General features: G+C 36.4%; 1 protein-coding gene across 1 annotated transcript; it reads right to left on the reverse strand.

Annotated features, from left to right (window-relative positions):
• Positions 1-443: 443 nt before the first annotated feature.
• On the reverse strand, positions 444-27,143 carry ppp4r3a (protein phosphatase 4 regulatory subunit 3A). Its single transcript, XM_003214352.4, has 15 exons — positions 25,323-27,143; positions 22,388-22,443; positions 19,475-19,573; positions 17,694-18,311; positions 13,821-13,898; positions 13,618-13,734; positions 13,066-13,182; positions 11,561-11,692; positions 11,361-11,463; positions 10,496-10,654; positions 8,981-9,150; positions 5,582-5,724; positions 4,237-4,427; positions 2,753-2,979; positions 444-1,258 (listed from the first exon to the last, which is right to left on the reverse strand). Exons 1-15 carry the CDS (start codon positions 25,462-25,464, stop codon positions 1,160-1,162), a joined length of 2,451 nt encoding a protein of 816 aa, XP_003214400.1. The 5' UTR covers positions 25,465-27,143; the 3' UTR covers positions 444-1,159.
• Between the last annotated feature and the right edge of the window lie 69 nt (positions 27,144-27,212).

The raw sequence follows: 27,212 nt of genomic DNA on the forward strand, positions 1-27,212 counted from the left end.
GAGAAGTTTAAAAGATGCCACTAATGCAGTAGTTTTCATTTTGATTATTCTTTTTTATTTTCAAAATTCAAATGTGTCAATATATTTGTACTCTTAAATAACCACTTCAAATTTGAATTAAACGTACCGACATGATTCCTAGTTGTGAAATTTCAAAATCTCTTTGGAATACTAATTTCATATTTATAAGTCTTGCTTAGAATTACTGTATTGATTTTTTAAACCCAACCTGCTTCCCTGAATTGGTTCAAGACAGTCGATGATGTAAAATTTAATATAAAATATTGAGTCACAAAATAGTATTGCTTTTGTATGCACACTGTTGCAAGATTTTCACTTTTCAATAAAAACTATACCGTCTCTCATAAATTCCTAAACATATTAAAGAGTTGTGGTGCAGAACAGAATTGCACAGTGAAACAGGTACCAGCACGACAGTGAGATTATATTACATCAAAAATTTTTAATGGTCCCAAATATATACTCAACAACTAAGCATACACTCGGGGCAAAATAAAAATAAAATTATGACACGTAAGTGACATCTAGAATTCCATTCAATCTTTTTAATCAAGGGATATACAAATCCCCCACCTCCAAACAAAAATCTGCAGTTTAAAGGGCAAAAGGGAACGAATTAAAAAAGAGGAAACTTATGTTCAGCCTCCCCCCAAAGAGTTTCTTTTTAAAAAACCTGTTGTAGCTCGACTAAAATGTTCAGAATGTATGGTTTCAAAGGCAGGTCTCTTTATACAAAGAAACTGCTGGCATTCTTAGCAAGTGAAGAACTGCGGCAGAAGAGCCTTTTCTTCAGTCTTATACATGGTCCAAGAAAGCATGTTCTGATTGTAACAACTGAACAGCCAATCCAGAATTCCACTACCAAAATTCCTGCCCTGTTGGCTTTATATTTTTCCATTTCCTTCCCTGAGAAAAGGGCAATGCGTGGTCCAAGCTGGAGAGGTCAAAGGCATGTCTTTTCCATAAAGCGTGTATTTCCTTTTCTTCTGCTCCTTCAAATTGGCACTTGATCAGCAGAAATCCATTTTAAAAAATGACCTGTGTTATACACAGAAATCGCAGTTTTCAATTACGGACTCTTCCACCCCCCAAGAAACTGAGTATATCACCCGGTTGATACTGATCTTCCAAACTGTCATTATGAGGATTCTAGCTTTGCTTTCTGTGACAAAGGTAGGCTTTCTTCATCATCTTCATCATCATCATCAGGATAATCTACAAGACCCACTAATCCACCCTAAAAATGAAAAAAAGAGAAATTTACAAATTTTAGGTGTTATAAAGAGTTTATTCCTTCAAACTGAACATTCTGTTTCACTAAAGGACTGATTGGAGTACAACAGCCAACACAACTATGGACAAATGGAAAAAAATAGCATCAGAAAATGTTCTACCCTGTATCTCTGAGCATAATAGTGTATGAGCTTTTGACTTCTGTAGAATTCCTCCATCTACATAGTACAAAACATGGGCAATAGAGGAAGAAACAATATTTTAGAAACAAAAAACAGGCCAGATGTTATAGCTGTATGTTTACAATGAGGGACTGCTTAGGACTTTTCTCTGTGTGAATTACAACATGCTTTGACTTGACCTATCTTACACATACGGATTGGAGTTATCCTTTTAATTTCATATTTTTCTACACTTTCTGATGAATGTAATGTGTACATTTTAAGATAAAATGTATTCTTTTAAAAGACAAGCATGTTTGGGAACTTTGTGAGAACATGGGTTGGAAAATATATAAGATGAAACCTTGTTGGGTTACTACACTGCTATACAAAATAACTGCAAGTGGATGCTCCCTAGTGCAGCGAATTATTCTATAACAATACACATAGACTTCTTTTATACACTTCTGTTGGGGGTGAGCTAACTGACCAGTGTGAAATGGGGAAAACTGCAGGTCGTGCTGTGAAATCACAACTGTAGAGAACCACAGAACTATGTTCATTTTATGTTAAGAGTTTAAAGGATCATAGTCATATTAAATTTTCTTATGTGCAAAAAAGGTAGATTAATAGAGAACAAGATAAAACGGATTCAGCAAAAGCAAACATGAAAATGATACGTAACAGAAACAGCATGATCCATTCATCTCTCTTTTATCAAAATATTATTGCTCCGACACAATACCTCATTTGCAATAGGATGCATATTGATATCATACTAAGGTAAGGAGGGAGTGGCATTTAACAGATTATGTTAAATGTTTTAATTAAATTGCTAATAAATTCCGTTAGGTAACTGATCTCACTCTATATATATAGAAGGAAGGAATGTCCAAACAGCCTTGTCAGAAATTGAGCAGATAAAGCTTTAACAAAGATTTCAATATTTTTTTAAAAAAATTAAAAACTATTCTTTCTCAAGAAGTAGATGGATTGGTTGATACAAGTATTTTAAGAAGTATCTAGTGCTGCAGACTATATTTTAAAGACAGAAAACAACCCCTGAGATTCCTTGCATAAGAAAACCCTGTGAAATATATTAGGTTACACTAAATCAACACATGTGGCACAAAATGACTATTTAAAGCCACCCTGAGTACCAGTCCTGAGGGGAAAGGAGCAATATAAAGAAAATGACAACAATTAGGGTTTCTTTACTGTCTGGATCAGATCTAATATTTATAGAAATCTGCAGAATGGGTTAATAGGGACTGTGTCCTGAGCATATAGTTTTCATATAATAGCAACAAAGTGATAGATTCAAGTGCAAACAGTACCTTGGTAGTTATAGCTGCCGTTTGAGATGTGCTTTTAGAAACCGATCCAGGAGAGCCCGGTGACCCAGGAGAACCTGGAGATCCAGGAGACCCAGGCAAATTACTTGCAGATGACTGGCTGGTGAGGTTAGCTTTTGTACTACTAGAGAAGGAAAGTTTGAAACTTGGGCTCTGCCGACCGGAGAGATTAGTTTTTAGAAGGACCTCCTTTTCTTCATTTTCTTTAACTAGAATTTAAAAGAAATAACAATGGAATAAAGTTCTTCTGTGAAATGTAAAAGGTTCAAGACAAAATAAATTTTCCCCGAGTCCCATTTTCTGGAGAATGACAGAGGTAAAAATCTATTCAATTAGATTAGAATTTAGTAAAAAGAAGAGGTAAATACTCTGTCTCCAATAGTTGTGCACCACACATGCCTGTTCAAATCTATACCTCCAAAAGTGAAAAAGGCAATTTTCACTGACAGCATCTGTTATAAATGTTTTCCTCATTCGGGGCTCATGTGATCCTTCTTTACAGTCTCTTCTGCATTGTGTGACGGCCTTTACTTCTGCTGTTGGTTTGTACATTTTTGATCTGCTAAATTTTACACTTGCTATGCTGCATCTTTTATATCAATATTTCTGTTATGTTGGCACTGTATTTTGTAGGCTGCATTGAACACTATTTTTAGTTGGCAAACAACAATTCTGGGCACAAATGTGCCCACACACACACACACACAAAGAAAACAGAACTGATTATTGAGGTTTAACAGCAGTTGCTATTAACTATGTAAAGGCCAAGGAGTAAGGCCATACTAATCTATAAGACTGTGTCTGTTGGGCTACACTCTTTCGCAAAACAATACTCAAACATGTCAGCAATCTATATTTTTTTAAAAACTAAGTTAGCCTTGGCTTTTTTGCACTACTTGTCTATAAAATGGATACAAATCTGGAGGAGACATTTACATCTGACTTTAACTTGGCATACTCAAATTTCAATTGGGGTATCGCAGGTGACAACCCAATAACTTTATTTTTATATTTTTATCCCAAGGGGCCTCTCAAGGGCAACTGAGAAATAGGTGGAAGAGTTTAAGCTCACAAAGAGAAAGGCACTCATCTTTAAATGCAATTGAAGTTGAAATGAAATTCTCTGGAGCAATTCTGGGTTCTATAGCCTATCCATCTGTCATTGTTTAAGTCTTGCCAGACTTCCTTCAATGAACTGCTATAAGGAAATTGATAATTTTGTTTTATATTTAACAGAAATCTTTTTATCATTTAAAGGGAGTAACTGAAAACTGTAACAGCAGGCAGAATACTAATAATATAAATCAGCTAACAACATAAGCCACAAATATTGTAATTATGCCTCTGTGATGGACATATAATACTTGGCAGGTGAAAGGGGGTTATTTCTCCCATCATAAACTTGAGGGAGATATAATTTTTGAAAACTCTACTTAAACCAAAACCATGTGATTTCAGTTACTTACATTTTTTTCTCTCCATAAATTTACTTATAGGATCCATTATATCCTCATCGTTTTTACTTTTATCCGAAGGTGGCACAACGGCTTCTCCATCCTCCATATCATCTTCATCGGTGTTAAACCACATCTCCTCCTCATCCTCCAATGTCCTTGCATCTCTCCGATATCTATGGTTTCTCAAGATGGAACGCATGCTGCAAAAAAGGATTTTCCCTTAAGCTTATAAATACACAGGAGTATAAATGCTAGAACTATTACATTTTTCATCCAAATAAAAAAATATAATCCCTAAGGATCATACTACATATATCTTTGGATTGCACATTAACACATCAAGATGCAGTTGTAAAGGGAAAGTGAATTATGTGTGTGCCTGGATCCATCATCACCATGGTTCATGGTTTTTTTATTTCTCCCATTTCTGATATGATTTTCTAGCAAAGGAGATTACTGCAAAAACAATATGCTATCAACCACCAGCTCCATACTCCATGTGTAATTTGCATTTCCACAAAGTTTCACGATCACTCAGAAGATGCTCATACAGCCTAGTTAGTACAGGTCAGTTAGATTACCAGTATATTTATTTGTTTCAATAGCTTAATCTGTAATTCTTTAATTGAGAAAATATAATATATATTGTTTTACAATGCACCCTAGTTATTTTTTTACAAAACAGAACTTGCTACGCAAAACTACTACCATTGCTGCCTTTCACAAGATACATTGTGTAGCATTATAAACTTCTTGGTCCACATCAGTGAAGACCAAAAGGGATGAATGCAAGAATGCTTACGCATATATATTTGCACTACTGCAAAGCTCTGGAGCACATGCTCATATCAGGGGACAAGCGATCCTTCTCCTTCAGAAAACCCGTGAATCAATTTTTGACAAGAATGATCTTGGCTAGAGTTCGTTTTTTACATTTTATGTAGGCACTGTTATAAAGCGAAATTTGCAGATTTATTTACATATAGTGCCACTATTCCTAGAGATCTTGCTTACCTCAATATTTGCACAACTTAAACATACATGGCATTTCACAGAAGTTTCATGATATTACAGCTTTGCTGATTTTGGGAATCATGTATTTGTTTATAGACATCCATTCAAAATACTTCTTTAACTCTATTGCATGAAGTTGCATGTTATATAGCCTTCATATATTTCTTTTTTAAAAGAAAAGTTAAAAGATTCTTCCACAGTACATTGGCCATTACAGCCTAAGTGTCAAGTCACCTGACCATTTAAACAGAACAGTATATAACTATGCTTTTCATTTTTTACTAATTTCTTCTTAAAAGGAAACTCTTTTGCAAGAACAACAATTTCAGTGACCACTAACCTGTCAAGTTTGGGATTATCTTGTCTTTCCCTTTGTTGTTCATAGCGCAATTTCAAACCTTTGAATGTCTGCACATAGTCTACATCTTCTAGAGCTTTCCAGTAATTTTCAATTACGTGAGCTGTTAAGGATTTTATATCTTCCTAGAAAATAAAGTTATTTTCCCAATTAAGTTTGCATGCTCTCAAAGGTATATGCAAATTACACTGGTTTCTTCAGAAGGCATTATTATCATCCATGTAACTATTAAGCAGTATGTGTTTTCACTTTACTATCACTATAGAAAATACAGCAAATAGAAGTTTGCAGTAAAGCACGCTATACAATGCTGGTAAGAAGCATGTTTTCCCTCAAAGTCATGTGTGCGATTGTTATTGAGACGTGTTATCAGTTGTTACAGAAGAGTCAACAAACTGAAAAGTTATTACCAAAATGAATGTCTGAACATCTTTCTCAAAATCTCACTGTTGGGTCTGATAAAATCCAAGTCAGCAACATTTGCAGAAGAAATAGCACAATCTCTTTATGTACTGAGTAAGTCAGTTCTAAGAGTTCCCTGACAAGCATGTAGAAAACTTCACAAGAACTTTTACAATATTACTATTTTTCTTCCATCAATTCAAAATGGTAACTTGCCCCCCCAGCTGTATTCACCAGCAGCTTCTTATACTTAGGCTGTTGAAAGAATCATCCTAGAATGCATTCTGGAAAAGGTTTTCCAGTGCTTTCCAGAAGATTCCAAACATTTTTGGTTACTTACGTAAGACTTGCCTAACCTAAATGTGCATAATATTAATTCTGAGTGAAAAGTTCACCAAAGCAAGTTGAACTGCTATATTTTTTTGTGATGTAAGAACATGTCCCTATTCTTTCCATGCGATTTTTACCTCGGGTACCAATGTTTCTGTTAAAAAAGTAAATCCCAGGAAAACATTAACTGAGATATACCTGTACATAGATGTTAGATTCTAACTCCAAGGGCAGGAAACGGACAAATTAACACTTGTAAAATACGCAAGTAAAATGCCAGGTACACGGGTGAAATATTATAAAAGGAAGAAGCTTGGGGGGGATGTCTTTAAAGAGTTCATATTAATTAATTACATATCAACCAATACCGAATGCCCCCTTTCAATTGATTACAAATCAGTGAAATTCCAAAATTGAATTAAATTGATGTAACCTCCCCAATCGAGTTCCCACCCCCCAACCCTATTAATAGGGTTGTCTTTGAAGGCTCAGGGAAAAAGTATTTCAGAATGTTCTATACTGTTTATATGTTGTTTTATTTGTAATTGTCATGTTTTTAATTCTATTGTTAGTTTAACTGTAGTACTAAAATCTATGGCGTAAATTTATTAGCTTTGTTTAACATTTATGTCTCGATTACTGGACTACAAAAGAGACAGGATACTACTAGTATAGGTAAGTATTCCTCATCCAAAATGCTTGCAATCAGAAGTGTTTTGGATTTTCGAATACCTGTATTTGCATATATGGTATGTATCTAATGAGATGTTTGGGAGATGGGACCCAAATCTAAACATAAAATTAATTTATGTTTCATACACACTTGAAAGTAATTTCATAGTGTTATTAATAATGCTGTGCTTGAAGAAATGTTGATGTACACTGAACCATCAGAAACCAAAAGTGTCACTATCTCAGTCACCCATGTGGACAATTTCTGATTTTGAAGCACTTCAGGTTTTTGGACAAAGGATAAATAAATAGATAAATAAATAAATAATAATAAAAAACTTTATTTATAACCTGAAGAGACTCAGGGCGGCTTCCAAGCACAAAGGCAAATATTCAATGCCATATACAATCATAAAAACAAAGGCAGATATTCAATGTCATATGCAATTATAAAAACACAGCACAATAAAATGACAAATCATAGTTTAAAAGCATGTATAAAAAATAGACTCGATGGGGAGGATACTAATAGCAATAAGTGCCGTTTAAGTGTAGAATCTAGAAATATAAAATATAAATGTAAAAATGGCGCTACAGTGTGTTATCCCTTGACAGGACATTGGTCGGGAAGGTGGAGGGTTTCATTACTCTCTCCATAAACTATGGAGCATAGATTAGTTTTAGGTGTTTTTTGTAGGAGGGGAGGGAGGGGGCTGTTCTAGCTTTAACAGGGAGCGCGCTCCAAAGAGACATAGCAACCACAGAGAATGCCCTCTCTCTTGTGCCCACCAGCTGCGCTTGGGGCGGGGGTGGGACTGAGAGAAGGGCCTCCTCCAATAATCGCAGTAGCCAGATGGGGTTGTAAATGAGGATGCAGGTTCTCAAATAATCTGGGCCCGAACTACTAATAGTGCTCTGAGGCTTTTACTCTCTTGTTTGGAATAATACTTAAGGCATTTTATTTTGTATCAGTTTATTTGAATGAACCTTCTGATCACTGAGTATTTACACTTTTTCCACCCCATACATGATGTAGAAAGTAACTGTCGAATTACCTTTGAAGTAATTACTACGGTACTCTTACTTAACCTCTAATTCTGAAGACTGATTATAAATCTCCTCTCCTAATAAGCTGTATAATTTCTTAAATCTGTCACTGTCAATAAAATGGAGGTATCAATTCACCCTCATTTCAAGGATTTGTTTTCTCCCTTTACCTAGATCAACCACTATCTACTCTCAATATGTACCAAAAGGTTCTCCAAACTTTTCCCCTTGTTTTGTCCTACATTTCTTCCCCGCATACCCACTACATAAAAAAGTTCATAGATTCAGGGTTGTTGTATGTCTTTCGGGCTGTGTGGCCATGTTCCAGAAGCATTCTCTTCTGGAACATGGCCACACAGCCCGAAAGACATACAACAACCCTGTGATCCCGGCCATGAAAGCCTTCGACAACACATTGACGGGGAGAAATTGTTCCAAGACACACGGATAGGAGAGAATGCTTCTGGAACATGGCCACACAGCCCGAAAGACATACAACAACCCTGTGATCCCGGCCATGAAAGCCTTCGACAACACATTGACGGGGAGAAATTGTTCCAAGACACACGGATAGGAGAGAATGCTTCTGGAACATGGCCACACAGCCCGAAAGACATACAACAACCCTGTGATCCCGGCCATGAAAGCCTTCGACAACACATCTTCATAGATTCATTTTATAACTACTTCATATGCACCAAAATACATCTGTGTTCTTCTACATGTAGCTGGACTTTAGTTCCCATTAGTCTCATTCAGCATTGTAAGTGGTGAGAAATAAAAGTTGTGCCCTCCCCTAATACACCCACACATCCTGGGGACTCCCCATTCTTGCATATATCCTCAGTTTTAGTTTTAATATGCTTTGTTGTAATGCTGATGTCCAAACCAATCTCAACACCCACACTCCCTGTAGAAACAGGTACTCACCACTCTAATGAACTCAAACATCTCTATGATAGCAGAGTTCATTAGATTATAGCGGGATCCATTGCTGAGAAATGCTTTGACCACTGGTTCAAACAAGAAACTTTTCATTATATAGCGATTATAGAATTCATCCTTCAATCCAATTATCTTTCTTTTAAAACGAAGGGCACCTAATAAAGAAAAATTGCTAAGTTATTCTCATACTTTTTTTAAAAAACTCTCAAGATTTGACTTTAACAGAGCAGTCAATAGGATAGAATAAGCAGATAAATTATTTATGGCATTAGTTAGGAATCGCAACCACCTGATCATCCCATGGACTAGTTAATAATGAAGGCATTTACTTTAGTACAACTGACTTTGCTTTTCTTTTCATGTGTGGGCTCCCAGGTCATGTAAAAATGAATTCTTTTGCATGCCTGAAGATTTAATTGCACCTAGCGCCTTTCATATTTCACTGGCATTTTTTACATTGAAGTGCTGCTTAACAAAGCATCCTAATTGTATAGGGTGTTTCAAAATGATGGACCCAATTTCAAAATAGTATATTTCATGATGGCAACATGTTACAATTGTACAAAAAGAGTTTAATTAGTTACCAGGTTTTACTAACCATTTTGAGCCAGAAACCATTCTAAAAAAGTATGCTGCAAATGGAGAGTACCTCATTAGGCATGTTGTGGGGTTGCCATTTCGTGACTGACTCAGGCCAGGGGCTATTCTTGCACTAGGAGGGGCTTCTAGAAGTAATTTTTTGTAATTCTATGTCCCACTCTTTCAAGGAGTAAGGGTTTTATTCATGGGCCGCTTTTGGTTGCAAAGATATAGTGATTTCAAATCAGGTCCCTCTTTTTGAAACACCCTGTATTATTGTAAAGACAGAATATATTGTATTTCTTCAACTGTAAGCCAATCATAGATTGTAAGATGCACCCTATTTATTTATTTACCATATTTATATCCCACTCTTCTCATCCCGAAGGGGACTCAGATAGGAATTGTTGCCTTATAGATAGGCAACAATTGAATGCCATATAAAACAAACTAACAATTAAAAATAAACAGTTACATTAAAATCATGGAATTAAAACATCTTAGCAGCAATACCACCGCCACCAAAATACATAAGATACATCTGCAATTCTAAAATGCACCCCATTTTTAGAGATGTTTATATAGGAAAAAAACTGTGTCTTAGAACTGAACAAATACAAGATAAACATGCAATCTGGAATAATTTTACTTTTGTAAACATTATCTTTTCAGACAGAACTGTACAGGTTTTCTAATTATACAGTGCAACGGATGCTCTCTATTAATATTTTAAGCTAAAGGATAAAGGTAAATACTGAAAATGTAAGTAATGCAAAAGTATTTTAGTTCTAGTATGTCACATGATACTAGTATGGCTGGTCAATAAGTCATTTTTTTCCCTAAAACTTTCTTTCATAATTACAAACTATGGCTAGTTTATGATCACTCTCATGAAACGACCTGACACCGTGTCATACATACATAGTGCTAGGAAAGCATGACTCGAAGCCATCAGGACTAAGACTCTTCGAAGGATATCCTTGTTAATAATGTAGTTCTTTATATGGTATGTATGATGTTCTACACAGAAAGTTAGTAATTCTAATATCAAGGCCAACAGCTGGGCTGTTTGAAAATCATCTAAAAATAAAACAAATACATCTGTGATTAGCATATTACGTATGTTTTTTTGATAAACACAAAATAAGACATATTTTAGGCATCTCTCAAATTTAATTCCTGCAAGAACTAAGCATATACAACAAAAAACCCAGGTTGCACTGCGTAATTTTTGGGTGATCATCAAAACATCCTCTTTGGCTATCAGGAGGCTTCCATTTCTGTGATTCTGGCACCTAAACTTCCCTTCCTTATTATTTGCTCTGACTATGTTTGCTGAGAGTGCATGAAGAAATTGGACAATTGTAAACAGTAATGTTATGTACATTAGTACAGGAATGATTCTTAGGATATGTTTTTTAAAGTAAGGGCCAGCCTAACCCATATCTTAAGTATATCCCCAAGTGTATACCTTTGCTTTCCCCCAGTGAATTACTGCCATTCACTCCTATGGGTAAAGTAGCTTGGAACACTTATGTGGTAATGACAAAACCTTCCCTCACGATCATCTCTGAATACTCTCAGTACCAAAACAGTACAACAAAGCAATGTGCCCCCACAGTATCCTTGCAACTCCTTTCATGTATGTCCCACACATCATTTTTTCTCATCATGAAACAGGGCAAGAATGGACAATGTCTGCAAGAAAGTGTACAAAAATTGGTGCTGGACTGATGTTGGAGCATGTCCACCCTTGAAAGAGGGAAAGAGATACCTCATGTCTTACCTTTACTAGGCTTTTCCTCTGTAGTATTGGCCAATAAAGGTGCAGTAAGGACATGCATACAATGTTTGTAGAAGAAACCCAAGAATTCTGTCTTTTCTGTTTTCTTTAGAAAAAAAATAAACAAAATAATACAAAATAATACTAATCTAAGCATTTCAAGAACAACAAAAATGCATAATCAGGATCAGATCTCAACTCACATTGGCAGTAGCAAGCATATTTTCTGGATCCACCAAAGTACGCAACAGACCCATCAGCTGGACTGCTCCTCCAAGTTCAGGATCTGTATCGCAAATCATGTGTTCTATGATGAGGTTAATGAGTAAGATATCCTGGTTTAAAAAACAAAATTAGGATAGCAAAACAGTTAGTCATAACTAAAATGCAACATGAGAAACACTAAAATATAATTCCAGGTAAAAGTCAGGATTTATGTACAGATGGCAGTCCAGATTTGTATTTTTGTCACAGCAGTTCTTTATGCTGATGGGAAGACACTTTTGAAATACATGAAATTCCAAATAGCTACATTTTTAGGAGTATTAAAAAACTAGTTTTAGGAATATCAAAAAATACATCAATGTAACCATGTTATTTCAGATTTCTCTACATTTTCTTCAGAATTTCAACTTAGGAAAGCTTTAATATACTAATGGAAAAATAAATACAACATTTAGAAAAAAAATTAAGAATATTATGTTCTATATATCCAAAAATTAAATGTTGATTCCAAATAATATCAAAATACTTTATCAGCTTCCAAGCAGTTTTGGGTCAATATGTAAAATGAATTAAGTGCTATGAAATAACTATGTATCTCACTTCCAAGATACAGATCTAGTCAGACTTAACATGGACTTATTCTCGTTTTTCTGCTAGCTTTAAACACATTTTTGTAGGGCTCTGTGGAATACAAAGTGCTATAGATTGTATTTCATAGGATCCACCTCTGAATATTCCTTGACTAAGAAAACTCTATGAAATTCATGGGGTTGCCATAAATTGACAGTTGATTTAAAAATACACACACGGTTAACACAGGTAACAACGCGTTATTTCTATATGAGTGCACTATGGGCTGCCAAAGAAGAGACACCATCTCACACTGGCAGCCCCTTGCATTTTTTGTGCTGAGTATAGAGCCTAACAAAATCATGAGAGTTGCTGGAGAGATGATGGGGGTACTCCGTCTGTGTCTCTCACAGCCCTCTGTTTTTCTATGTTGGATGTCAAGAATGAAGGTTATCAGCTAACATTTTAGTTATGCCCAGCACTGATTGAGAACAACCTGTTAGCATCCAAATATTCACCATAGATAAGATGCCAATGAATATGGCAGAGGGATATAATACTAACCATGATAAAGGCTGCCAAGGGGGAAAGGGGTGGGAAGTATATTCTGAAGAGGCGAAGGGACTATTCCTAAGGCTAGCTCCTGATGATGGAATCATAAAAATTGCAAAGACCTCAAGTGCCTTCTAGTCCAACTCACTGCCGAAATCCACTACATGGAATAAGAGACATGTGCATGCTATGTAGTATATTTCCATCGAGTGATCTAGGTAAAAATGTAGGTTATGAAAAGAGTTTATAGCCCCTGATGGCAAAAGAATACAAGTCTCTGAGCTGTGTAACTGAGAACAGAATTTTGGCAAAAAACAATTTTTGTTATAATTAACTTAAAAATTAAGAGCCCCATACTTACATCATCATTCTGCTGCGCTTCCTGCATGACAAATTCTCGTACCATAGATGGATTGTATTCAACCAAATAGGAGAATATATCAGTAGCTGCACTTCGCACCTGGGCGTCATCCATACCCTGCAGTTAAAGAAAAACAGAAGATGTAACTACAGTGAGAAGGCATAATCTAAATCATACATTTTATTGCTTTAATTAGTTCACCTTTGAGCCCCAGTGAAGTACAATTATTTCTGTTCTTCTATTTCAGAGGAGGTTTGAACCAAAAGGAATCACGCATTTGAATCTCTGAAATTTCCTATCTGAATACAAATGTTGAGGATATCTCCCACTCATTCATTCATTCATTACCTCATTCATGTTTTGACACTATCATATTGTCATCCCCCTTTTGGACTATATTAGCCGCTGATATTTTAAAAAACATACTTTTTGCAGCCAACGTACTATTCCAAAAAAATAAACAAAGGGTTGCAACTATTTTATTACCTGACTACGGTCGAGTCAAAGAATGCTCGGGGGCAAAATGCTAGAAATCAAATTTGGAAAACTTACTAGGATGACTTCTAGTGCTGGAAGAATGCCCATATTAGACAATGTTTTGAAAAAAGCATCTCTGTTTTGAGGCTGTAATGTTTGAGAAAATGCACAAAACTCTTTCAAGAAGTTTACCTGAAATACAAAGAAAATAAAATTGTATTTATCAATATTCAGAATCCCACAGCTGCTTCACAAAGCATATTTTAAAATATTCTTACCAATTCTTGCCTCTTTTCCTCATCTGTAGCTTCATCTGTAAGTTGTGCAAATAAGTCAGTCAAAAATTTTTCATCTTCCTATAAAAAATATTATACAAATTAAACTAAAGGTATACAATATATTCTGCAAGCCCCAATTACAATTCACCAGTTATAAATTCCTACTGAGATAAAAATGTCTAACACCAACATGTTTTGTATTTAACAAAGATGTGAAGTATAACTTTTATTACTTTCAAATACAAACTCAAACTGATTTTGGTGTCAGAGATCTCAGCCATACAAAGAAATTTTGCACTTACCTGTTTGCTTGCAAAGATGACAGAACATAAAAGAGAATATTTTTAATGACAAAAATTATTAAATAATATATACATAATACAGCTGATTAAAATTGTATTTTCAAACTCCTGCTTCGGGAAATATATTAAATAAAAAATAAAGCATATTTTTCATATAAAGCCACATTTCCCCAGATGATCTTTCAAAATCATCATTGTGTAAGCCTAATCCTATCAATATTAAGTTAAAATCCACTCAATGGAAGAGAAAACGGTTCTATATGTTTCATCATTTGTCAAACACAAGGGTTCTGCTAGTAGTAGTCACTTCGTATAATACTGTAAATCTCATAGCCTATGTAAATAATTATAAACCTGTGTAAAAGGAAGAGACATTGATATCTGTGTTCATATAATGATTCTAACACAGCAGAACTTACTATCTATATTGCATTATGCACACTGATTTTCAATGTTCATCACAGGCAAAATTCTAACTTTAAGAGCCAATGCACATAGGTAAAGTAGATCCAGGAAGTAAAATTCCACTCCCTTGACAGACATTTGTTGAGGCAGTTTCAGGTACTTGTGAAAAAGGCATCAATGCTGTTTAATTTAATCTATCCACAGGAAGCATGTATGTGAAGTATACTATCTTTTTTCCTTCTGACAAAAGCACAGATTAGGTAGCCACTGAATGATTTAGTTGCCCAGTCCATGCACCTGTGATGCAGACATATACAAGCTACATTTCACGGTATAAATGGAATATGACTTTGGTGTTGGACAAAGGCTCATATTAAACAATGTTTTGGGAATGTGGTGTTTGAGAAAATACACAAAACCCTTTAAGGAAATCTACCTGAAACATAAAAAGACTGTATTTATCAAGAGACAGAATTAAATAACTGATTATGAAGAAATTTTTCATAAATGAAAAAGTTTTTTCTTCTCATCCAGTTTCATGGGTAGTCTATGTAGGAAATCTATGCACCACACATCACATAATTTATACACTTTTCAAAAACTACCCTCAAAATAATTCATTTTTTTCATGAAATTCCCACTTTTCCTCATAATGTCTGCATTTCTAGAGATGCTACATTTCTATCCATCTTATTACAGCAGAGCATTCAATGTTTTTGACATCAGCAATATTGGACATAAAACCTAATATAAATATTCAGGGTAAAACATTTGATTTAAAAGCCATTTTTCAGGCTTTATCCTTCCCATAACAATATCCAGAAGTAGTGGGGAAAACATGTTGCACTAATTATTAGACTTCAGGTTCTCACAATCTAATTACTGATTTAAAGGACACCAAGGACATTATCCACCACTGAGGTTTATAGTGCTCTGAAAAGGCAGTTTTTCAAATGCACCTTAAAAGTTTTTACTTGCCACTATGAGCAATGATCAAATGATCAAAGTCCAGATCATTCCTTGGCCAAATATTCTGCCTAAAATAACCAAGGAATTAAAATTATTTTTACATGATACAGTTCACGTAATGGCAGATTTAGGAGCTAGTTGAAGACAGCTATCTACAGTATAACATCTGCCATGTATCAAATGTTAGGTTCTCAAATACTTTATACTTCATTTAACCCTTCCTCTTTTCTTCACAATAAATGACCACAACTAAGGAAAACAAACATATAGATTATATTTTAGACCTCTGCTTAGCGCCTACAAGTCAGGATAAAAAGTCTCTGTATATAATAGATAACTGTATCTGTTATTGGCACCTACATAAAATGCATCTCACACTAGCTGCATCATTGCATGCCAGTCATGAAGCAGTGCTCAGGGAAGTGTCCCAACATTCCCTTACACTCTTTTATTCCTCACAGAGCCAGAAAACAGGAATCAACAATCCACTGACATAGGACTATTTCATGAAGCCACCCATGGCATTCATGCCATCATGGATGGCAGCAAACAAGGATGACCAGCACCTCTCCATAGTCACGCAATTGTGACAATTCGCCATTCCATGGTTCCATGGCCATGCTTCCGGTTAACACTGTAACTTTGTTCTCTCGCAGTTCTTGTACTCAAGTTTTTCTAATTATTTTTAATAAAAATACTTCGCAAGTCCAGCAAAGGTTACTTAAAACAGTAACCTTTAAATCACAAATTATTGTGAGGGGGCATGGGGACAGTAGAAGAGTACAGGAATCCCCTCCCCTGATGTCACTTCAGTACAAACATGCCAGTACAGAAGTAGAAAGGGCTCACTGCACCAGGTAAGTGACAAAACTGTGATTTGATCTAGGACTATTGATAAGCCTTCCCACCAATAGAAGGGGATGGGTTATTGCAGTGATGTGGCAGGCCAGAAATAGGTTGTGCATCATGGCAGTATTGTTTGCAACCTTTGTGAGATAAAACTCCACAGTGTATCATATCAATAATGGAGGAGAAAATGTGCCATTCTGAATCAACTACTTCCTAGCACTTTCACCCCAACGGGTCAATACAAAGAGCCTAAAAGGGACTGTTTTTATTAAGGTATAGGTGCCCTCCAGATGTACCATTTTTCATCTCTACTGGTAATGATGTCCAGGGCTGCAGATACATGAAACAAGAGAGAGCCAACAGTAGAGAAAAGCTGTTACATTCTCCACCCCTGCATTATGTTATGGACCAGTAAATCCAAATATTCCAATGTAATATCCTCTTATAAGACTGTGAGTGACAAATGAATTATGTCTGTAAAATATATTTAAGTTAGAGGAACAAGTTTTTTAGAACTATGCTCAAGTAGACATTTTATATTACATATCTCCCTGCTTTGGTCAATACCATATTACAGTATGAGAAACAGTACAGGATGAAGTCATTGAGAATGTCATGAATCATACACTAAGAATATTAAAACCATGATTGATCAAGGAATATATACCAAGCAACACACTCCCAATTTTCCACACCATGTTTCACAACAATGCTCTCTCACTTAATGTCAAGGATGATTGTACACACAGAAAATTTTGCATAGAACTTTTCTAAATGTCAGCTTAAATGATGCAGAATTCCACAAAATCTCATCTTGCCTTTTCTCTGCACTATTTGGAAAGCTACAAAACCCAAAAATACTATGTCTATATTGAGTCCCCTTCGGGGTGAGAAGAGCGGGGTATAAATATAGTAAATAAATAAATACTTTCTACATATTGTATAAAGAAAAACTAGAATGTCATTGAAAATTCTGATAATTCTAAAACAAAAATGGCACTTTGGCCTTTCCAATCCTCAGCATCTACTGACAATAGTGGGTGTCCTTGATAACTTTCAGGTGAATTTTGTTTACATGTTTACAAATGTTATAAATAATACAACCCGACATTTAGATCTTCTGTTGCTTTGATGCTGCTTTGAAAAGTAGGATAGAGTATTTAACTTGTAATTCCTGTTTGAAGTGACAGTCATTCATGAGCAAGCATCCCAAACTTTGCACCTTCCAGGTCTGGGAAATTCTGTATTGCGTTTTAACAGTCAAGCTGCAAACAAGACTCCCTCCACAAGAAGAAAAGTTTAATTTGTGTAATATCCCAGATCAAAGAAAAGAAATTCCCAGTCTTACCTGTAACATACCAACTATTTCTACTTTATTAAAAAAGATGAATGAATGAAGCGTTGATAACATGTTTTCCTCAAATACCGAAGGAGTAGGTAGAACCATATCTTGAATATACTGTACTCTATATGTCTGGTGTATTTTTTGCTTCAGCTCTGGGTCAGATATTGGAATAACTTCTTTAAATTTTGCAGTTTTTGTCAGAAATTCCCTGTGTTTCCGTGACTGTGATAAAGACGGATCATATTCTAGGCATCCAATTACATCCATTATACATTCTTCAGAAAACATGACTTCAAAAAGGGCAGTTCTATTCAAAAGGAAGATTCCCTTAATAATTTCATACAAATGGTGCAGTCCTTCAGTGTTCTCCAAATCCTCACATACGTGAAAAATTTCTAAGAGCTTTTTAATATAGCCCTCATTTTCCAATGCTAGAGCAAGTTTTTCACGCCGTAATGGTGAAGGCAGTGAAGATGCCACAAGTTCTGCAATTTCTTCTAATCGACTTAATTCACAAGATGGCAACTCTAGACCTGGTGATGACATATCATCGAAGCGTTCTTCCTCAGATTCATCCACCAGATCCTGAGTAATGTCCACTGAAGGGTCTTTTCCTTGGACCTATTAAAGTAAGAGAAGACTGAAAAGTTCATCTTCAGGCATAACTGTCAAACATCTATTATCATGCATAGATATTCAGCAATTAAAGAAGCTACAACCATGAAAAGGTTGTTTTACCAATTAATACAGTCAAGACCAGAAACTGAGCCTCTCTTTTAAACAACCGGGTACTGAAAAATAAGAAAGGATTACCAGGCGGGGAGCTCAGCAGCAGACAAGGCCACACACCATGGCAATTAAATATTTCAATGTAATAAACACCACAGCTATCTTCAGATATGGTTTGCCTAAACAAAAATTCAAAGCAAGTCTTCTACTCCCAAATACCCAATGCAACTACTATCAATGTTAAAACCCCCAATCTTAATAAAATAAAACTTCTGAGTGTTCACATCTTTCCAGTCTTCAAGCACTAGAAAATATCTGATACGTACATAATATACCTAGCACATTTTATGCTGTAGTTTTTATCTGTGTTCTAAGTGTTAATGTTTATATCTCTATCTGGGTGCTTTAATTTCTCTAGACCATTCTGCAACAGCATTAAACACCAAAATAATCCCTCATCAGTTGTCTAGTTGTCTATGGACTGAACAGGCTTTCCATCACAAAATGAACTGAGCTATCTTCCTAATATTCAGCCCACCATTCATGTGCATAGAAAGAAAATGTTCTTCAAAAATGACATATATTTTGCTATTGTAATCTTGTCATTCCATTCTTTGCCAGATTATTTTACTGCCCCAGTGATGCATAACAATTGACTATATCTTATTTATAAACATTTAGAGGTCATGCTCCTCTATTTAGTTAGTCCCGTTAAGTATTTTATTTCTTCAAATTCTCAAGGTATACTACAAATACATATTTTGTTACAGGCTACTTTGAAATTTGGAGGAAATTGAGGTTTGTCTTCCCCAATTCTTCCAATATTTAATAGCTTTAGTATACTCAGGAATTGACGTTTATCTCTTTTGTATTTGTCTCTTGTGTATTCTCTTATTTCAAAATAAAATATGAAGAAAACTGCACTGGTTCAGAACTCTCTAACTATCAGAAATTGTGCTTATATAGAATCAAAGATTCACAGAGCTGGAAGAGACCACAAGAGTAATCAAATGCTACTCCCTGCCATGGAAGAATACTGAAGGAGTTAAACGTACCTGACATATTTTTTCCCATATTTCATCACATCCAGCTTTTTCTTGAAAGCTAAGTGCGAGGTCATAGTTCTCTGCTTCAGACCACACAATCAGTGTGTCCTTGAAAGGTAAAAAGTCATGTTTAGTTTATATTCGAACATATTCAAATACATTCTGAAAACTATTATTTGATTGAAAAAGTAGTGTTTTACTTGCATCCTGTATTATCTTTAACATTGAAAAACAAGACAACTTAAGAATTCTCATACTGAATTTTCATTCACATGCATATCAGTGGCAACATCCATGCAAGACCAGTCTTTAGTGTCAGCATGAAGTGTTCTCTGACCAGACAATGGCTAGAATCTTCTTGATTAGTCCTAACTGAAGTATCCTACGTACTCAAGTATAATCCGACCCGAACATAAGCTGAGGCACCAAATTTTACCACAAAAAACTGGGAAAAGTTATTTACTCAAGTATAAGACGAGGTTGGGAAATGCAGCAGCTACTGGTAAATGTCAAAAATAAAAATAGATACCAATACAATTGCATTAATTGGGGCATCAGTAGGTTAAATGTTTTTGAATATTTACATAAAACTGTAATTTAAGATAACAATAAAACGTTAATAAGACTGTCCAACTATGGTTACCCATATACTCGAGTATAAGCTGGCCCAAATATAAGCTGGCCAGGACCCTCACTCGAGTATAAACTGAGGGGGGCTTTTTCAGCCCTAAAAGGGCTGAAAAACTTGGCTTATGCTCAATTATATACAGTACACCTGCTGAATCAATTGTTCACTGGTAAGTCAACATACATCTAAATGCCACTGATTCAAAATGTCTGCTCAAGTTGAATTTTTTTTAAAAAAAAAGGTTTTATGGTTTAAAGAGTTACTGACTTCTAAAAATTACAAGTAGCGAATTTTTGAATTTCATACTGTGACTTCGTGTTATGAAACTTTTCATATAAAATAATGCAATACTATTTATGTGAAATAATTAAAAACATTGCATATAAATTTTGACATTAAGCCAAGTTTTTCAAAAATGAACTGTTTCCTAGCAAAGTGTCTATATCAATAACAACATCTACCTGTTGTCATTCTATTTCAGCAGTTCTTCAAAAGAAAACCTATCTTGTTCCTCTCACTTTTTAGAATTCTGCATTTGTGTGTGTGCACCATATGCAATATTCCAAATGTCAGAACTGTCTGGAGTCTCCCAGAGTTGGGCATAAAAGGAAAACCGAAGGTTCCTGAAATGTTTGCTGTTATGGTATGTCTTCAAATAATTTCCAACCTATGATAACTCTAAGGTGAATCTATCACAGAATATTTAGACAAGATTCGTTTAGTGGGGTTGCCACTGCCTTCATCTGAGACCAAGAGTGCATGAAAAGCCCTAGGTCATGCGGCTAACTCCAAATAACTCTGGTCTCCTGGAATCCTAATCCAACACCCAGACTGCTACAGTTTGGTTGTAGGTTACCTACAGGAATGTCTTCTCCTGCGCAATCCACCCTTTAGGATACTTAGGTCCTCTGGTGGACGTTTACTTCAAACTGCCAGAACCCGACTGGGGACCATCACTCAGAGGACCTTTTCATCAGCTACTGCAAGAAGATTATGGAATGACCCGCCGGAATTGAAAACCCATCTCTTCCAGCGGGCCTACCTAATCAACTTTCAATCATAACTATTGACCTACATTGATTTACATTCTATTGCTATGATATATCAATTTTGTATCTGTGTTTAGTTTAAGTTTTTATATTTCTGTGTGTTTATCTATGTAATGTATTGAATGTATTTTATGTTCATATATTTTTGACTTTGTTGTACACTGTCTCAAGCCACCAGAAGAGCAGGGTGATAAATAAATATTTATTATTATCATCATTATTATTAGTATTACAGCACAATTGCATCTTAAAAATGTACCTTGATATAAAGGAGAAAAAGGTGAAGGGAAGCACAGAAGACCAAGGAGTAAGGGAATGGGAACTGTGTGTAGCAGAGCATTAAAAATCACACCTCACTTCCATTCCATGACATTTTCTACCAACAGAATGAAAGTTGATGGGTTCTACGTATAAACTTGATTTGGTACATTTCTAGAGAATATTAAAATGCCATTGTTCTAACTGACAATGCAATGTGTCTAATTCAAAAGATTACAGATGACTGAGATTCAGCTTCAAAAATCTTATAAATTCAAAACTTCTACAGTAAAAGTTAGGTTATCCATGTGAGTATTTGCCATGTTATTATTATTGGTAATTGTGAAACATAAAACTTTTGACTCTGTTCCTCCTGGGCTTTAGGGGGAACTTTTGTTTTCGTTTTGTTTTCAGATTTTTATTTATATTTATTAATATATTTATATTATATATATAATATATTATTATGATTATTATTGTTTAGTCTTTTTTCTTTTTTGTGGAGACTTGTCTTAATTTTTTCGCTGGCTCATGTTTATCACAGATGACTGAGCTTAGTGAAATATAATATTTAATTATATTATGTTTATCAAACTTCAATTATGTGTTATTTTTATTTAATTTTATACGTTTATTTTGAGGTTGTTTTATCCACTGTTTTGATTTGATTTATCATTGCCTATTATCGGCACTGAATGTTTGCCATTTTGTTACTTTTATTAGAAACTGCCCTGAGTCTTCCTTGGGGAGATAAGGTGTACAAATAAATTATTATTATTATTATTATTATAAAAGGAAAAAATGTCCATAATAGCAATTCGGAACACAAAGAACAACCATTTCAGCAGCATCAGCCAAAACGTACCTTGAAGTTTACAGGCCTGGTGAGGACAAGACCAGATACCTTCTATTTTCTATTAAAACTTTAGCTATGTGAATATACTGGTATATTACTATGAAAATTGAAGATTTAATTGATTAAACTACCTGTTGCTTCTGGTATGCAGTATTTGGGTTGATCTTAGACTCCAGGAGAAGAGAACCTGAAAAGAACAAGGAAAATGTTTGTAAATTCATTCCCAAAATAAAATAATGTATGTGCACTATAAAAAGTAAACATAAAATAGTTATTAATATTATCACAGTATTAAGAAAAACAATTTAAAGAACAATACAGAAATTCATTGGCGATCCTTCAAACAGTAAACAATCAAACAGCATGCAAATCAAGGAAAAACAAAAATACTGGAAATGTTTTTAAAAGTGGGAGAAATGGTAAACAGACAGATACTGCTAGAGATAAGGCAGGTCCAGCTCCTTAAATTTTCAGAAGGACTACCATATGCAATTTTTCTTCATGTTTCTAAAGGCTTGGGGCTGGAAAACTATTTCAGATGAATACTCCAGTCAGGTTTGTCACTAAATGACATTGTTTCACATTTCTAGGTGCCATTATCAAGCTTTCAGACTTCGATGTGATGAGGTATTGTGGGTCCTCTACCCCGCACCAGGAGACACTCATTTGGGCTAATTCTCCACAGTTAGAAATAGACAATACATGTAGTATCAGTCTGAAAAACAGATCTGAACCACTTAAGCATAGATCTGAAACAAATTAACTTGGTACATTGAATGTAAGGAATTACAAAATTGATTAACTAGCAAAAACAGATGTTTTAGTAAAGCAAAGGGGACACAATTCCATAACCTTTTTCTAAAGGTTTAAATTCTGGAATTATATCCTGGAATTCAAGGTATCCTTTCTCTGAAAAGCTTGAGGGTTTTTTTATATGAATATTTGTGGATTTGATTAAAATGTTCTCTGTAGTAATCTTTAGGTCATCCAGCATGACTCTGTAGTCAGTTTCCACTCGAAGTTGATAACAGAGTCATGCTGGAAAACATAAGATTCCTTTAGAAGTATTTTTTTTTAAAAAAAATGTGATTTTCCACTTTCATGACTGTGCTCCTAACTGAAGTGAATGTGGGGCTGACTGTATCAAATACTGTATCACACTAGTCTTTTATCCAAAAAAAAAAAGAGCAGATACTAGGACAAAAGATGATAAAACTTATTTATAACTTTCCTGTATATAGGTTGAGTATTCCTTGTCTAAAAATACAATGGTCTACATGAGCAGCTGAGATAGTGGCACCTTTGCTTTCTGATAGTTCAATGTACACAAACTTTGGTTCATGCAAAAAATGAATGCAACACAAATGAATGTCATGCTTAGACTTTGATTTCATCTGTAAGGTATCTCCTTATGCATGTGTATTTCACACATAAGGAGGTACTCCAAAATCTGAAAAAAGCCAAAAAAGTAAAACAATTCAGACTCATGCATTTTGGATATGGAATAAAGCTATAGGTAAAGGTTTTCCCCTGACAGGTCATGTCTAGTCATGTCTGATTTTGGGGATTGGTGCTCAGCTCCATTTCTAAGCCGGAGAGCCGGTGTTATCCATAAACGCCTCCAAGGTCATGTGGCCAGCATGGCTGCACGGAGCACCGTTTCCTTCCCACCAAAGCGGTACCTATTGATCTATTCACATTTGCATGTTTTCGAACTGCTAGATTGGCAGCAGCTGGGGCTAACAGCGGGAGCTCACCCTGCTCCCCAGATTTGAACTGATGACCTTTCAGTCAGCAAGTTCAGCAGCTCAATGGTTAAACCACCGGGGATTCCAAAGATGATAAGGGATTCTCAACCTCTAATACCATTTAGATTCTTCCTAAGCACCACCTAACATTAACAGTATATGCCTACACTAATGGAACATAGATCAAAAGGTTTAATTAAAAGTATCTTTATGTTCAGGCTGTAAGAGTGATATGTACACATAAGTGCTCACTGAATCACGTAGCACTTACTTTCAATATAAAGATCCTATATAAATAGATACAAGATCAGCTCCACAGATTTGTTATGTCCTTTTTTTGTTTGCTAGACCACTAACATTCATTTATGTTTATTTTTAGAAGAGGGATAGCAACAGTGAAAATAAGCAAGAGTAAACACTACAACAACACACTGCTGTTTGGTTAAAGACAAAAGAATAACCCTGAGAAATAACAGAAACTACAGAAAAATTGTAAGTGTAATTTTAATAACCCAAACCACTTAGTAATATCATATGGTAGCTTTTCAAGTATCTTACCACAGGACTCATGGAAGAAACTTTATATGAGAACAGAGATGACTCTGGAAACTTACTATTTGGAGAATTATAGTTTACATGTTTGACAGATATGAACTACAAATCCCACCTAGCATAATGGAAGGGGAATACTCATAAAAGGAAACAGTGGGACTGGATATCCTTTCACCCATTCACCTTCTGATAAAACGTAAAACTGGGAAGCAAACAAGAATTTTACAGGAAAATGTCTACATTTTTTTAAAATTAAAGGAACATGGAAGTGTTCTAATTTATATGAAGCTGTAGAAAACTGGAAAGCTGTGGAGAAAAAAAATGAACACTAAGTATTTATTCACTATTGGCTTTGAAATATTTATTGTAATTGTGAAGGTTTAACAAGAATACTATAAAACTCATTCACAGTGCAGTCATCTAAACAAATGTAGCATAAGCAGTGTCGAAATATGGTATATATATCAGATATAAAAAGAAACAATACTCTACAATTTCTAACCTAGCCTCCATGGGACTGTGATGGAAGCAGATCAGCAATTAAGCTGACAGAAGTTACAGCACAGTATTGACACAAATGTTATGTAACATCAGCACATGGTGAAACACTTCTGTCATAACATCCATTGATAACACACTGAGAATAATCTTCAGGTGGTTCCATCCATACTCTTGTTTGAGTACACAAATACAAAGCGTCCCTCAATCACCCTGCAAGGCAAGCAGGGCCAATCCCTTTCATGGACACATATTCAGGCATACTCACCATCGCTCTCAGCCCTGACGAGCAGGGACATGCCCTTCAGCCTTTCCACATAGCCAGAGGACACATGTCCAGTGCCCCGGTCGTCCCACTGCCTGTCTTCATTCAGCGTGTACACCTTCACCCTCCGCCGGGTATCAGTCATCCTGCCTCTTGCCACGACCACCGAGGCTGGGGTGCGAGGGGTGATGGGGGGGCTGTGCCCCCCTCAATAAAGGGGAGCAGGGAAGGGAGCAAAGAGCCCCACACAATAGTACCTCAATTGGTTCTCTTTGTTGGCACTGCTAAAGAAGCTGCTGCCTCCTCCTCTTCGCCTTCACCATCATCCCCAAAATGGGGGGCCAACACAAAAGGGGTGGGTGTTTTCAATTACAGGGGCTCTGAACTTTTTCAGTGAAGTAAAAAAGGAGAAGGAGGAGCGCTGCTTTCTACTACAGAACTTGTTTTCAGTGAAGCAAGAAAAAAAAGAGAGAGAAATGGGAGAGGTCAGGAAGTAGAATGCAAAAGAAGAAACAGAGAACAAGAGTTTGAGAAGAATGAAGTAAAAATGGCAAGACGTGACTAAACCAGAACCCACATTAATATTGGGGGGGTGTCTTAAAATAAAAGGATAAGATATGATTTGTCAATGGGAACGATTATGTCAGGAGGGGGATACGAAGGCAAAGTGATCTGGGGGTAAAGTGACAAGAGGAGAATGAGGAGAAAGGCAACCTGCTTGAAAGGAAAGGGGGGGGGCACAAGGAGTAGCAATGCTGGAGCTGAGGAGAAGAAGAAACAGAGAACAAGAAGAGATTGAGAAGAATGGAGTCAAAATGGCAAGATGTGACTAAAGTGGAACCCACATTAAAATGGGGTGTGAGTCTTAAAATGATAGATTTGCCAATGGGGACAATGTGGGGGGGAGGGGGGTACAAAGGCAAAGTGATCTGGGGTAAAGTTATAAGAGAAGAATGAGGAGAAAGGAAACCTGCTTGAAAGGGAAGGAGGGACACAAGGAGTAGCAATGTTGGAGCTGAGGAGAAGAAGAAACAGAGAACAACAAGATTGAGAAGAATGGAGTCAAAATGGCAAGGCGTGACTAAAGCAGAACCCACATTAATATGGGGTATAAGTGTGTAACAATGATAGGATTTGCCAATGGGGGTGATGTGAGAGGGGGGATTTGAAGGCAAAGTGACAACAGGAAAATGAGGAGAGGGGACACACACACGTACACACAAGGAGTAGTAATGCTGGAGCTGGAAAGAAGCAGAGACTTAAAAGAATGGAGTGGAAAGAACAGAAAGGAGGAGGGGAAAGTGGAAAGAGGTTAAAATGAAAGGCAGTAAAATGTGAAGAGGTAAGAGAAGAGGAGAAAAGACAGCAGCAGAAAAGGCGAGAGGGAAGGAGTGAGTCACTGCGAGGAAACCCAGACAAGGAATGGGGAGGGCGGCCTTCGGGGTCGAGAGGGCGGCCGGGCAGGCAGGCAGGGCCCTCCTATTGTGCCCCGTCTCTCCTGGGCGAAGGGACCTAACCAGAGCCGCTGCTTCTTCTTCGCCGACAACAAGGCCGCGCGGCCTACACGGAAGGCCTCGAGGGCGGGCTAAGCGGCCTCCGCCTGCCCCATCACGAGCAGCACTTCCGGCCCGACTCCTTCTCCTTCTTCTCCTCCTCCGCCGCCGCCATGTTCTTCCGTCTCCGGCGCTCTCTCTCTCTTCTTCTCCCCTCCGGCTTCCTCGCCGGCCTCGCTCGACCTGTTCCGGGCCTCACCGCGGGGCCCCTCAGCGGGCGAATGCTCCGGTCCGGCCGTTGGCGTCCTTCTCTCTCTCCGCCTCAATCTCTCGGCGCCGCCGTCGCCATCTTGGTTTCACCTCTCCGTGTAAGGCGCGGGGTCTCCTTGCCAAAGGCGGA

This window comes from Anolis carolinensis, chromosome 1 (assembly GCF_035594765.1).
Source record: "Anolis carolinensis isolate JA03-04 chromosome 1, rAnoCar3.1.pri, whole genome shotgun sequence".
Lineage (NCBI taxonomy): Eukaryota > Metazoa > Chordata > Lepidosauria > Squamata > Dactyloidae > Anolis > Anolis carolinensis.

Excerpts from the sequence above, each read along its gene's own strand:
- ppp4r3a (XM_003214352.4), bottom strand. The coding sequence starts at position 25,464 with ATGACTGATACCCGGCGGAGGGTGAAGGTGTACACGCTGAATGAAGAC. Across the intron at positions 19,574-22,387 it reads CTGCATACCAGAAGCAACAG|GACACACTGATTGTGTGGTC; the intron begins GTAGTTTAATCA and ends TTACCTTTCAAG. Across the intron at positions 13,899-17,693 it reads AAATAGTTGGTATGTTACAG|GAAGATGAAAAATTTTTGAC; the intron begins GTAAGACTGGGA and ends TATTTTTTATAG.